General features: G+C 48.9%; 1 protein-coding gene across 3 annotated transcripts in view; it reads right to left on the reverse strand.

Moving 5' to 3' along the window:
* Nucleotides 1-3,786: 3,786 nt before the first annotated feature.
* Nucleotides 3,787-12,770, reverse strand: part of CHD2 (chromodomain helicase DNA binding protein 2) — a 58,641-nt gene continuing 49,657 nt past the window's right edge. For 2 of the 3 annotated variants that reach the window (XM_075714726.1, XM_075714725.1), the window contains exons 33-39: nt 12,228-12,368; nt 10,889-11,023; nt 9,332-9,510; nt 8,839-8,938; nt 8,097-8,313; nt 7,472-7,721; nt 3,787-7,357 (exon numbers count right to left, since the gene is read on the reverse strand). In XM_075714726.1, the coding sequence (XP_075570841.1) occupies nt 7,024-7,357; nt 7,472-7,721; nt 8,097-8,313; nt 8,839-8,938; nt 9,332-9,510; nt 10,889-11,023; nt 12,228-12,368 (1,356 nt within the window). In that variant the 3' untranslated portion in view covers nt 3,787-7,023. The remainder of the gene's footprint in view (nt 7,358-7,471; nt 7,722-8,096; nt 8,314-8,838; nt 8,939-9,331; nt 9,511-10,888; nt 11,024-12,227; nt 12,369-12,770) is intronic. The other variant, XM_075714728.1, reaches the window with a different exon arrangement.

The following is a 12,770-nucleotide window of genomic DNA, read 5'->3' on the forward strand; positions in this document are numbered from 1 at the left end:
GAAATGCAAGATTGTGTCAATGGATGTAATTTATATTGTCTCTTTAATATATAGAGCCCTGGCATTGATCTCGTGTGACTGTACAGATGAAGAGATGTAATTGGTTTTTAAATGTTTAAGGAAAGAAAAGAAACAAAAAGATGTGTTTACTACTTTGCTCCTTGCTTTGTTTGCTGGTGCCCCAGGTATTCTGTTTAGGCAGATTTTGAAATAAGGATATCGCAGTTTGGAGGCGCTGAGAAGAGCAACCACTGGACCACGGCACAGGACAGTTGTTTCCCAGTGCACTAATTGCTCAGCCAGGACAATTTGGGCTTTTTGTTTCCTGTGTTCAAGAAAGAACCAAGCTTTTGTCTTCCCTAGAAATTCAAAATGCAGGTTTTGAAAGCCAAAATGTGTCACTGGGTAAGAGGAAACATTTGTTTCTCGCTGTTACCCCGTAGATAACAGCAGCTATGCAAAGCATCCCTCTGAAGACACGGTGCTTCGTGAAAGCACTCTTAGCTGGCCAAGCCACAGCATGCCAACAAGTCAATACTTCCCTTAAGACCTCCTGTTCCTACAAAGCAATGGCCCTATGGCACAATGTGCTGTGGTTTAGGGGTAATTTCCAGCCAAGGGAAGTCTATCTGATTATGGCGTGGCTCAGTCCCACTGTCCAGGTGAGCACTCCCGCGGTAGCTGGCTGTCGTACGGTGGTTGGGGTATCCCTATTTTAGAAGCAAACAGTGAAGCACTTTATTTTGGTTGTGTTTGACCCAGTTCTGGTTAAAGGTGAAGTGTGGCCCAGAAAGACCCGATACTTGGAAACAAAAAAAAATACGTAGGCAAAGGGAGGGGGCATTACAAGAAGTCCCCCCACCTTCTCCTTGCGTTGAGACCCACGGGAGTGTCACCGCGTGTATATACTGTAAATTATTTATTGAGAGAAACGCAAGTAAAGTTTGAGGTTTTTTGACAATAAATGAGTGGGTCTCGTTTTGTTCCTGGTGTGTTAGATGGTGCTGTTCGCCACTCCGGATGCGAATGCTGCGCCGTTTCTGCATTCACTAAAGCAGCTTTCTTCCATCTGTAACCCAAAGACCCTTTGAGAGCTGTCCTAAATTCTCCTGAGAATTTCACTCCGGGGTTTTATCTACAGCCAGATGAGAAAAATAAAAAGGGGGTGGAGGGAGCAAATACTCTGTAGCAGAGCTGGGCCTCGCTGGGAAAGGAGACATGCAGCAACGGAGTCCAGGTGGTACCGTCACCCTTCCCGGGCTCCCCCAGCAGCTGGGATGTGCACCCCGCTGATCTCCCCTTCCTTGGTCATCGCTCTTGGCCCCGGTCGGGTGTGTTACTGCCCTCTAATGAGGGAACCCAAAACTGCAGGGTTTTTTGTTAATTTTCTTTTTTGAAAAGCTGAAGGACTCTTTGCCCCTGCAGCTGGGGCCAGGGAGATGCTGAGGCCGGGTGGGACACTGGCACCCACTGAAAACACACGTTATTTGGGCAAATCCATGCAAAGACACCCAGCACCAGAGATCTGAGACCAGACCTCCCCCTCCTTCAGAGCTCTGAAGAAGCAGCAGCTTTCAGAAAGAGCCAAACCCACTCCCTCTGCCACCACTTGCACCAGCTCACAAGAACTTGGCTTTAGCCAAATCTGCAAGGTCATGTAAAAACTGCCCAGAGCATGGGGGGCTGGGGGTCTCCCTCACTCGCTGCCCTGCCAAGACATCACATATGGTCCCCTGCTCACCAGCCTTGGGCAGCAAGAGCACACCTGCATCTCCTGGTGGGACGAAGCGCTGGAATAAAGAGTGGTGACCCCGCAGTGACCGGCATGCTCCATCCTCTTTATCCCGTGGAGCACCAAAGTTTCCCCAGGAGGTGAGTGGGGAAGGCACAGGCCATGCGGGGACACCAGGGCACAGGTGCAGCGGTGGCAGCAATGACCTTATGGCATCTCTGAGAAGTTCAAATTGCTCTCCAGGTCATGTTCCACGGCTGGTGAGGGTGCAGCCCTAGCCTCTGCGGGCCCCAAGGTCCCGACCCATCCGTCTGAGGCACATCATCCTGTGGTAGATGGCTGCTCAAGTGCCACAGCCTGGTGTCTCGGTAGGGTTTCAAGCCCCATTTTGGCTGTGCCTGCCTGTCCCCTGGCCTCAGGCCAGAGCCTTGGCTGCTCTGAGCTTTGCATCTGACCACTCAGGGTGAGCGGGGACACGGCAGCCGCCCGGCCGCTCTTCACACCCGGCTGTCTGGAACAATCGCAACTGCAGAATATTGTTCACCAAAAAATGGCTTTTTGCTGGGAACCGGCTGCCCTCTAGAGGGTCCGCTCTGGCACGGCATAAAGCAAAAAGCGGGGGCTTCTCGGCCTCCCCGTCCCCTCACTGGGGTGGGTGTGAGGTAGGGCTGGGGGCCCTGCTCCCTGGGGCTGCACAACGGCTTTGCCGACCACCTTGGGCAATGGGTGCCCTCACCGAGATAAGCCAGCGGCAGCGACCACGGCTCCAGCCTGCGCGATGTCGACACAGCCCAGCACCCTGGGATGGCCACAGCGCTGCACGGACCACGTCCTTACGGAGGAGCTGCTCCGGTGGGACTGAGTGGACCTGCAGAGATGCGGGAGGTTGCATCATGCCGAGGGGTCATTTCCCCGTCGGCTTCGATGAGGCCTCAGGATTTACCCGTTTGCAACGTGGCGCTGCGGATGCGGGTTGGCAGGGGGATGCCGGGCTGAGCTGTGCCGGGGAGCTGATGCTGACGTCCCCCGGCATCAGGGTGCCCATGTCCTTACCTGCCCCACTGCTCCGGGTTCCTCGGGCCCTGCTTCTCCAGCTTTCCTGTGGGTACCCCTGGATAAAAGATGAGTCAGTGCTGAATTAAAGATCCCCTGCCTCGGGTAGATTCACACCCTTGTGCTCCGGGCAGGGACACCCAGACCAGCTCCCCATAGTCCCTGCGCCTCCCTCCAGCCGAGGCCCCTCTCCCTGCCACTGCCCCACAGCTAACAGCTAGTCGCTCTTCCCATTGGGAAATCCATTTTTCAGGTGTGTGTATCTCAGCTGTGAAATTTCACTCTTGGCTGAAACTTGGCTCAGCAGCAGAGAGGCTGGGAAGGGCTGGACCCAGTGGCTACCGGTGTGAAAAGCCCTTTTTACAATGAGCTCTTATAATTTGGGAGAAATGGCTTCAATCCCTGCACCATGTCTTGCTGTGTGGGCCTCAGTGTGAACGGGTGGAGGGTGAAGACCAAACCAAAGCAGCCCGCAGGATGCCATCACATCCCACCTGGGGAGATTCCTGTCCTGCCCAGGAAGGGCCAGGGACGGAGCAGAGAACTCCACCAATGCAGCGGGAGCAGCGCTTCTCCTAGAGACAGGGGAATTCTCCCAAGAAAGGGTCAAAAAGGAGTTTACACACCCACAGAGATCTAGAAAAGATGGATAAACACATAAACATCGGTACCATCCCAGTGAAATCCTGGTGGAAATGGGTGAGGAAATAAATGCATGGCTTCTCCTCATCAGGTGGAAATTCCCATCTGAAGGGGCTTCCAAGTCTCTGTCACCGCAGACTGCAGAACTATGTAAAACAGCTGAGAAGAACATGCTTATTCCTGCACAGTGAAAATACCCATCCCGGCATGCCCGTGGCTGGCAGGAAAGGGCCCTGCGATCCCGTAACAGCCCCGGTTTTAGGCGCTCGCCCCGTGCTTCCACCAGACCTGCCACCCTACCGAGGGGCTGCAGAACCCCCCCAGACACACCACGCTGGCGCGGTTCTGAAAATCTCAGTAACACTTTTTAATATACAAGAATCAAAAGTACAGCAGTTTTACAATGTAGGAAAATTTAATACATACTATATAAACAACATATTTACATCAGAAATCACTAGGACAGTGGCATTTTTTCACAAATATAAATTAATATTAATTACTGTTTTTAGTCAACAGGTTTAAAAGTCCACATTTTTACAGTAAGAGTCCTTCTCTCCCCGGAGGGGAGGTGGAGGTTGGGAGGAAACGGGTGAAAGCAGAATAGTATTTTTGTGTGGATCACTTAAACTGTTCATGTAAGGACTTCAGAAAGCTGTTAAGTATCCACTTTGGTTGGGCACCACATCGCCAGTCCACAGCAGGTTTTGGTCTGCAGGACTTCCATCGTGTGAATTCACAACTTTACACCATTTCCAAAGGGGTTAGGCTGAAAAACTCTTTTTTTAAAAATAAAAACCCAGCAAGTTGCTACTTTTTCCTGCAAAGAGGCTAGAGGGAATCCCACAGTTGGTTTGGAAGGAAGAGCTGTACCAGATGTTGACACAAACACTGCAGTGAAGTTTATGGCTGTGGACCTGTCCCCTCTGATCCCACTCACATCCAAGTGACTGTGTCTGGTCATGGTCCCTCTTGAGGGGACATAAAATATGCGTGCGTGCATGTGTGTGCTTGGGGAGGACCTTCTCCCAAATCTAGTTCTCCAGCTTCATTAAAGCCAAACCCAATGAAGACCCATCCACCACAAGTGAACAAAACTATATGACTTCTGTATCAGGCTAACGTGACAGCGGGGACAGCTCTTCGGTGGATATGGGTAAAGCTTTTGCTGTTGCACAAGAAGGAAACCCCAACCAACCTCATACCTGGAACCCGGGACGAGCAGAAATGCCCACATCTGGACACAGAAAAAGCCTCTTGCTGGGGTTCAAAGTTTTCCTGCACCAACCATAACACTGGTCTGGCCAGTATTGCCTTTTGCTACAAGTGTATGGCACAAACTTTCCATCACGATAGCACCGCTTGGTAAACAAAAAGACCAATTCTCTTTGCCCCTCTGAGGTTTCTTCCATTTTCACATTAAAAGCTAATACCTCTGAAAAGAAAGGACCTCTTTGTTGAATATCACAGCAAGTGTGCCTGCAATCACAGCTTAGTGAGAAACGCAGCGGAAACACACTATCTCAACACCTCCCATCACCCGGGCAGCTCCAAGGGGGACTGTGGAAGACTTGCCTTCACCTCCTCCTGCCCAGATAAACACAAGCGTAACACCTTCTCGGGGCAGTACAGAGTTGTCCGTACCGGTTCCCCCCTAAGGAAGCAAAACTGCCCTGCATTTGGTGGAAATCTTGCAAAATAAAAACAAAAGGGGAGCAAAACACTTCCCACATGTCCCGTTAAAGCAGCGGTCTCAGAAAGGAGTGACAGCAGCTGATTTCCAGGGATGCGCTGCGTGTAGGGGGGACAAGGGGGTATTAGTGTCGGTTTGTGTGCGCCTTCCAAGGTGCTGGCTGGAGTTGGGAAGCCAGCCCCGAACACCCATCTCCCTTCAGTCTTTCAGGGAAAGGACATCACAGCTTATTAGGGTCAGATACTGGCATCTTAACATGAGGCCCAGCTTCTGTCCCCCACCAAAAAGAGGAGTCTGTAACAGCCTGGTCTTTAACACTGAGCTCGAGGAGATGACGCATCCCCAGACACCACTCTCTGGACAGCCTGGCTGTTGGGAGAGCTTTGTGGTCTCCGGGGATGTGACTCTACGAACAAAGACCTAGGACCTGAAAAATAATCACCCAAGCTACTTCTGGCCAGCAATCTGTGTGCAACCTCTCTCACTGCACCACAGTCTCCAGGTTGGACACTCGTTCTGCATCATACGCTGTGGCTCGAACACTTGGAGGAGTGTTTGCTCTGAAGTCCACTGAGCTGGGCTGCAGACTCCTCTTTTCCCTCTGCCATGCTGGGCTCCTGAGACATTTGCTCCAAGGATTTTTAAGGACCCAGTCCTGAATTCCTCATTCTCTCCCTGCTCACTTAGGTGCTAAGTCCCCAGGCACATTTCCAATTTAGACAAACAGAAGGTCGTTCAGGGCAGGTACTTTTAGCAACTCAGAGTTACTGCTGACTGTTAGAATGGAGGCAGGAAGGTGACCGTTCGCTGAACAGTGATCAGTCCACTGGATTTCTTATCCTTTGGTTGCAATAAAGGTTTGTGATCACTGTTTCGCGAAGTGCAGAAAGAAATGACTTGCCCAAAGACTAGAGCACTTCAGTGACAGGGAGGTTAGGAGCTTCAGGACCCGCAGATGCCCAGAGCTGTCTTTTGACCTTGCAGCTCCCAGTCAGCATCTGTATTAGCTCCTGGACCATCCAAGCTGCCCACGTCAGAAGAGGAGTTTTGTTATGAATTCCTGAGCCCTGTCCACTGGGAAATACTGTTCTAACCCCAATTTCTTTCCTACTGGTTAGAAGTGAACTAAGCCTTTGCTAAGGAAGTCTGGGTTTTTTTTTTTTCACATATCCCAAAGCCCTCCCAGAGTCAAGATTTGCCAGTTCCAGCCCCGAGGTGGGAGGAGCACGCCCTGCATCTCTTCTGTTGCAGGGCACACAACAGCACTCAAAGCAGAGCCAGTTTCTTGAAATGGATGAAGACACGAAAATGATAATGTAGCGAGAAAAGCGGTGGATTGTCACCAGCATGGCTCCAACTCCTTTGGAGTCACTCTGCAGGGACATCAAGTCCCTCTTTCAACCAAGCTTGGCTGCTGAGGGACTCTCCTGTCCCTCCTTGAATATCCTCCCATTGCCCTATGCTGGTTACACACAAAGCCCAGCCCAACCAGTTTACCCCCAATCCCAAAGCAGCATCTGTCACATAACACCAAGTCAGAGCAGGCACATGGCCTTCTGCACAAATCCTAAGCAGCATCGATCCACCTTCTCGGTCTGGGGAAACACTGGCTGGGGAAAATTCCCTTGGGTCCATTGGACTGGGGAAAACAAAAACAAAACAAAGAATGAGGCAGCAAGGCTGGTTCCAGCATTCAATGGTAGAAGAGGGGAAAGGAAATGGGAATCCAAACCAGAACCGAGAGCTAGGCAAAATCTTCCTCCACCTGCTCCCCCAAAATCCTCCTTGACCCAGCAAGATGATAGCAGCATGTTCAGAGTTTCTGGTTGCTGGCTTGGAGAAACCAGCCACTGTTGCATCAAACCAAGTATTTCAGACGTGCGCTTTCCCCCTCTCAGTCACTTTATGTTTTCCGAATGTTCCAGTTATAATCTGGATTGTTTTTCTGTTCTAATGACCTATCCAGAGGTGACCTGTGATCGAGAGGTGACTTGGAATCATGAGGGGATTTCTGAGAGGGGGGCGAGCGAGGGTCCGACACTGCAGGGTGAGGTGGAGGGAGAGGCTGTTTGTAATCTCCCGATTTGTCTGTGTGGAAGGACCGGTAGTGGTCCGAAGGTCCTTGGCCATGGTATCCCATGGGTGGCCTGTGATCAGACATCCGTCGGAAATCCTGCTGGTGGTAGTTCTGAGGCCTGAACTCATCGGATCGTCGACGCTTGGAATCATGGTGGTGCCTGCAGAGAGAAAACAAATGGATGGAGATCAGTTCCCCAAGGAAAGCCCAGCCACCGCGGCCAGATGCATCATTGCAAACTCCTCCCAGCCTTTCTGAGATGAAAGGGAATTACCTGTCGTAATAATCTCGGTGGCCTCTGTGGTCTCGGTCACTGTTGTACTGTTCGTATGGCCTCTTGCGGGAGAGGTTATTTGGTCTGTAGTTCCCAGAGCTCCGGTGGGGCTCTCCACGAGATCGCCGATCCCCGTAGTGGTGGTCCTTGTACCAGTGCTGCTCATACTGGTGATGCCGCTCCCCACCCCACATCTGGTTGCTGTTGCCACCGTAGTTGAACTTTCGATCCCTCTGCCATTCTCCTCGGTCTGCAATGAGGAAAGCACCAATAAGCGTTTTTCATACTTTAGTTTAAGCCCAATATTTTGCTGAATTCTCAAAAAAAAAAAAGGTAACTATTGCTGTGCCCCCTTAACTTTCTCCTCCCTAAACTATGTAGGCCCAATTTTATTCTTTGAATTTCTTTATCATTATTCTAGCAAATCTTATTCTGTCTTGTTCTTATACTCTTTTTGTCACTACATCATCACGTTTTCTAGTCCAGCAATAAGTACAGAGATAACATACGTTCCATCCCATCACCTTTAAATCTGACCAGCTGCAAGTCTCAGAAGCGTTTGTGTCCAAGACCAAACAGCCACTAGGTTAGAAGGGATGTTTTCTCCTGGCTTGCTAGTGCTCACCTGCATTGCTGAAATGCCTCTTGTTTGGATGGCCGTAGTTGTCACGTGGGTGCCCATGCATCTGCTGCTGGGTGTGGGAAGGGGGCAGGTGGATCTTCTGGGAATGAGGATTGTGAGGCACGTGAGACTGGGACATCACAGAATCGCGGCTGGAGCCTGAAGGCTCTGGGCGGAACGGCTTCTTCATGCTGGACATGTCCTCCTTCTTCTTCTGTTCCTGCAAGGTGCAAGGGAGGGTTACAGCTCAACTGCTCTTCCACCAAAAGATTCAGACTATGTGAGCAATGGCCTCATCTGTCAGGCTCTGGATTTGTCTGGAGATTCCCCACACTGTAGGCCACCCACCTCTTCCTAAGGGCTTTGTGAATCAACCATGCCCAAGCGTGGTATGAATGGCCACGGTACAAGTGTGGTGAAGGACAGGTGCCATTCTGCCCCACGCAGCTCTGCTTCTACATCCTATCTCTAAAGGGCAGCACTCTCAGGCTTTTCACTCAAAAAGTCAACACAATGTGCCACACCAAGCAATGGTCAGAACAGCCAGGACAAAATGACCAGTGTTGTTAGGTGAGAGGAGAAATTCCACACGAAAGAGGAGGCAAACGCAACCAGGACTGTTTAGACGCTAAGAAAATGTCAACAGCAATAAAGAAAGCCCATGATAAGAGACAGAAAGTATTGATGTTTCAAGTGCAACAACTTTTAAAGACAGCAACCGGAGGGAAGGCACTTTAGATCTCACCTCCTCTTCCTGCGATCTTTTCTTGTGAGCCATCTTGTAGAGTTTGTGCAGTTTTCTGGCATCAAATTCTGTGAATTTTGACACAAATATCCATAGGTTCCTAGAAGGACACAAATGTTTTTTGTTAATTGCTACATCAGCAGTTTAACTGCCATCTGCTTTCAAACCAACATCAAATCATTTCTACCCTCTCTGGAAAACAGTCTCAACCCTGCTCAGGACAGGATGGTCAGGAGAGTTGGAGCCAAGTTCTTCAAAGTAAAATAAAGAGGTTTGCACTAGTTTATCTAAATTAGCTCTGAAATCAATTTAAATGAAACCAGCACAACTTGCAGACAAAACCCTCACCTGAGACTGGTCATGGACTGAGTGGGCTAGAGAACGCAAGACTTTACAGGTTAAAAAGAGGCAAATGGCACACTCATCCACACAAAACCCAGCACCCTCTGACTACCATCATAGACCAGCCAAAGAAAACAAAATGATCCCTCACCTTCTCCATAGCTTGATATGGTCCTGGTCCGTGTAGGCTTTAAGGCACTCAGAGATGCGGTCCCCAATTTTTAGGAGGCAGTTGCGTGTGTGCTCCAGCTGCTCTTGAACTGTCAGCCCCTTATCAGGCTTATCGAGTTGCTTCAGTGCTTTTTTCACTGGCCTCATCCTTTCCTTGCACTTGAAAAAGCAACAGAGAGCAGAAAGTGATTCATTTGGTACAGGGCTCTACACTGTTCCCTTGTTAATCAGGCAGAGCTGGAAGAAGTTCATTAGCATGAGATATTAGCTTTATCTGACCATTAGGCAAGGAGAAATCAGCTACGAAAATAGCAATTTGTTAGACACGCTGCAGAAAATAATCAGGAAAATATGAGAGTCTCCCCATCTCCCCTGCACCTGTTTTTAGAAGGGAACAATTTGTTTTGCAAATCATAACTGCACACAGCCTGCTTTGCACTGATCCCACGGCAGGCAGGGAAGCGTAACCGAGCATTGACAGGCTGAACCAACAGCCCCAGCTGAATGGGTGCTCACTCAGTGGCCTCCCTGTCCATCCCCATCTGTGGTCACTTTAATCTATCGCTTTTACCAAAACTGGAAGACATGAGATGAAAGCACCATCTTTTCCAGCTGTGCACATCAACACTGTGCACAGTGAATCAGACAGGTTTCTACTGCCTGACTGGACCTTTCATGCACCCCAGAGGGAAAGTTAAAGAAAAAAACAGACAAAAATAACACAGGACCTGCAGGGAGTACATCGATTTTAATTTAGAGAACTGTTTTTAAAAACTGGTATTTCAGCATTTCCCTGTGCAAGTCAGGCCAAGGAGAGTCTGTCATGACAACTTTTACTAAAAGCCTAATTTTACAACAAGCTCTTGCAGCAAACATGCTCTTGCAGGCATGTTTGCTGCAAGAGCATTTACACAGCTAGGGAAGTGCTTACAGCTCAGACAACTCCGTACCTCCTACGGCCATGCAAGGTCACCCTCAAAACTCTCCTGTATTTCCCTGCCTGGAAGAGCCCAAATGGCTCCTTTGCTTCTACAGGAGCATGACTGCCACATAAGGCTGCAGGGTCTTCTGTAATCCAGGGCTGTCAAATGAACTGTGGGAACTTAGCAGCTGAAGAAAAGAGCCCTTCTGCACGCTGTTGACATGCTGTCCTCCTCTGCCCTGGCTGGCATCCCTGGCAGAGGGAGGGGATAATGTGCACTCATGCAAAGCTGAATTCTGAAGAGCATTATCTGAACCCTTTAACAGTGCAATTGCTTGGTGAGAATTGGGAGCTGCAAGAGCTTTGAAGTTTCTTCCAGTTGAAGTACCATTTACAGCAGCCAGCTAGTAGGCACAGAGGCGGCTGGTGGACAGCTCTCGTACAGTGTTGTTCTGCCATGCTCTCAGACCAGCCAGAGGAAATCACTGTGGGGCACTATGAGGGGGCTCATACCCTGACATCTAAAACACGTCCTTGGATAACGTGCAAGCAAACCCTGGCTGCCTTGCTGGGCTCTCTGCCACTGCCCTCCCATCTCCCGAGGAAAATACTCACTATGCTGAATGTTTCTTGGTCCAGATCATCGTCCTCATCTTCTCCAATGGGGATCGGTTCACTCCCTGCTGTAATGTGGACGGGACCTTGCGATCTCTTCCCTTTACTTCCAGATTTGGCTTCACCACTTTTAGGCTTTACAAGGACAAATTACACACATCACATGATGAGCCAGACTGCAGGATCCCAAGTGATCCAACTAACAACCTCCACACTATTGTTACTGGCAGTTGTTAAACCCTGGGCATTGCTCCTACAACTTTCCTCCCAAGACCTCAAACTGTTTAGCTTCTATGCCTCTATTTAGCTTTACGTCATGCCTGAGGGAGTAGAGAGACATCAGAGCCAACATTTTGGACATGAATACGATATTCATACTCATGGAGAGAAAAACCAACAGTGAAGACTTGGAAGAGAGGTTAAACTAAAGGATATATGTCCCTTGCAAAGGACAGAGCTCAGAGTAGTCTCATGTCTATGAGGATCTGCAACTTCATGTGATGTCACTAGTCCTCAGACCCTCTGGAGAGCAATCTCAAATCATGGCCTGTTAGTGTAATTTTGACTTGTATGACTTATCTGCAGTCAAAGCCCTGTAGAGTCAAAGTCATACCAAAAATCACTGGAAAGCAAACTTTTCCCTACATACGCAACAAAGCTGCTTGGTTTGCACTTATGACCTCGGTGTCAAAACACACTGGGCATGCAGTACATACCTGTTCCTTGGACAGGTACTTCAGGTCATTATTATAGAAGCTTCTACCCCCCTTCCAATTTGAATCCAGCCTCAGAGCAGTTATACCCAAATTTCAAGGGACATTTTAGTCCACAACATACCATTGATGTTGAAACACTCATTCTGATGAGTCGTGAACAGTGACAAGGACAACTTAGAGTCTTGATGGTGTGGACAGTTGGGTTATTTGGGGTGAGTTTAAATTAGAGGGTAATACAGACAAGGAGCTGCCGACCCTGTGATAAATCACAGCTGAACAGAACTTTGATCTGAGTGCTCCAGGCTCTTTCCCCTTTCTTCCTTAACATCAGCTATTTGGCCATAGCGCTGTCACAGGGACAGCTGTACTTTAAAGGCAGTCTGACAAAAGCTCTTCCTTTTTGCTCACATTCCATCAAGCTTTAGGATATATTGCCTTTTCTATTTTTTATTGCAATTCTTCACAATAAGAATTCAGGAGGGCTGAAAAAGGGATACCTCACCCCACAGTGCTTCATTGATGTCTCTTCACAGAGGGCCTTTAATGAATCATAAGTCTCATAGCTTGCCCTTCTGCTCAGAGACTTTCCTCTCTCTTAAACTGCTCCTGAGAGTACCACATACCTTCTCTTTCTTGTCTTTTGTCTTCTTTTTCTCTTTATCACTTTCCTTTTCTTTCTTAGTGGTTGTCTGTTTTTCCTTGTTCTCTTTGTTCTCTTTCTTCTTCTGTTTCTTTTTCACTGGGCTCTTTTCCAAGCCATCCTCCTAGAAAATCAGTCACAGCACAGTCAAAGTTGGAGTCCCTCACCTCACATACACTTTCTTCCATAAAACTTATATCCTTGAAAGGCACACAATTTTTGAGGTTCATCCAAATTTGCCCTTACACCTCTTTAACCAGACAGCAAGCCCTGCTTAACCAGCTGCAATCCAGCCAACCATTGACAAAAGGCTATAAAAAATAGACAAGCCCCAATCTGTAACTAGCTGGCAAACTGTAGATAAGCACTGCTTTCCTATGCCAGCTGCGCTCAAGAACGCTCAGCCCCTAAGGTAGATACTGATCAGCACATGAACAAAAAGCCTTAGACTACAAGCCAAACCACTCAACGACAGAAGGTTTTCTAAGCAACAGCATGACCTTGGTAAACTCCAGCTTCACCACTG

The sequence above is a fragment of the Pelecanus crispus genome, chromosome 7, assembly GCF_030463565.1.
Source record: "Pelecanus crispus isolate bPelCri1 chromosome 7, bPelCri1.pri, whole genome shotgun sequence".
In the NCBI taxonomy this organism is placed as follows: domain Eukaryota; kingdom Metazoa; phylum Chordata; class Aves; order Pelecaniformes; family Pelecanidae; genus Pelecanus; species Pelecanus crispus.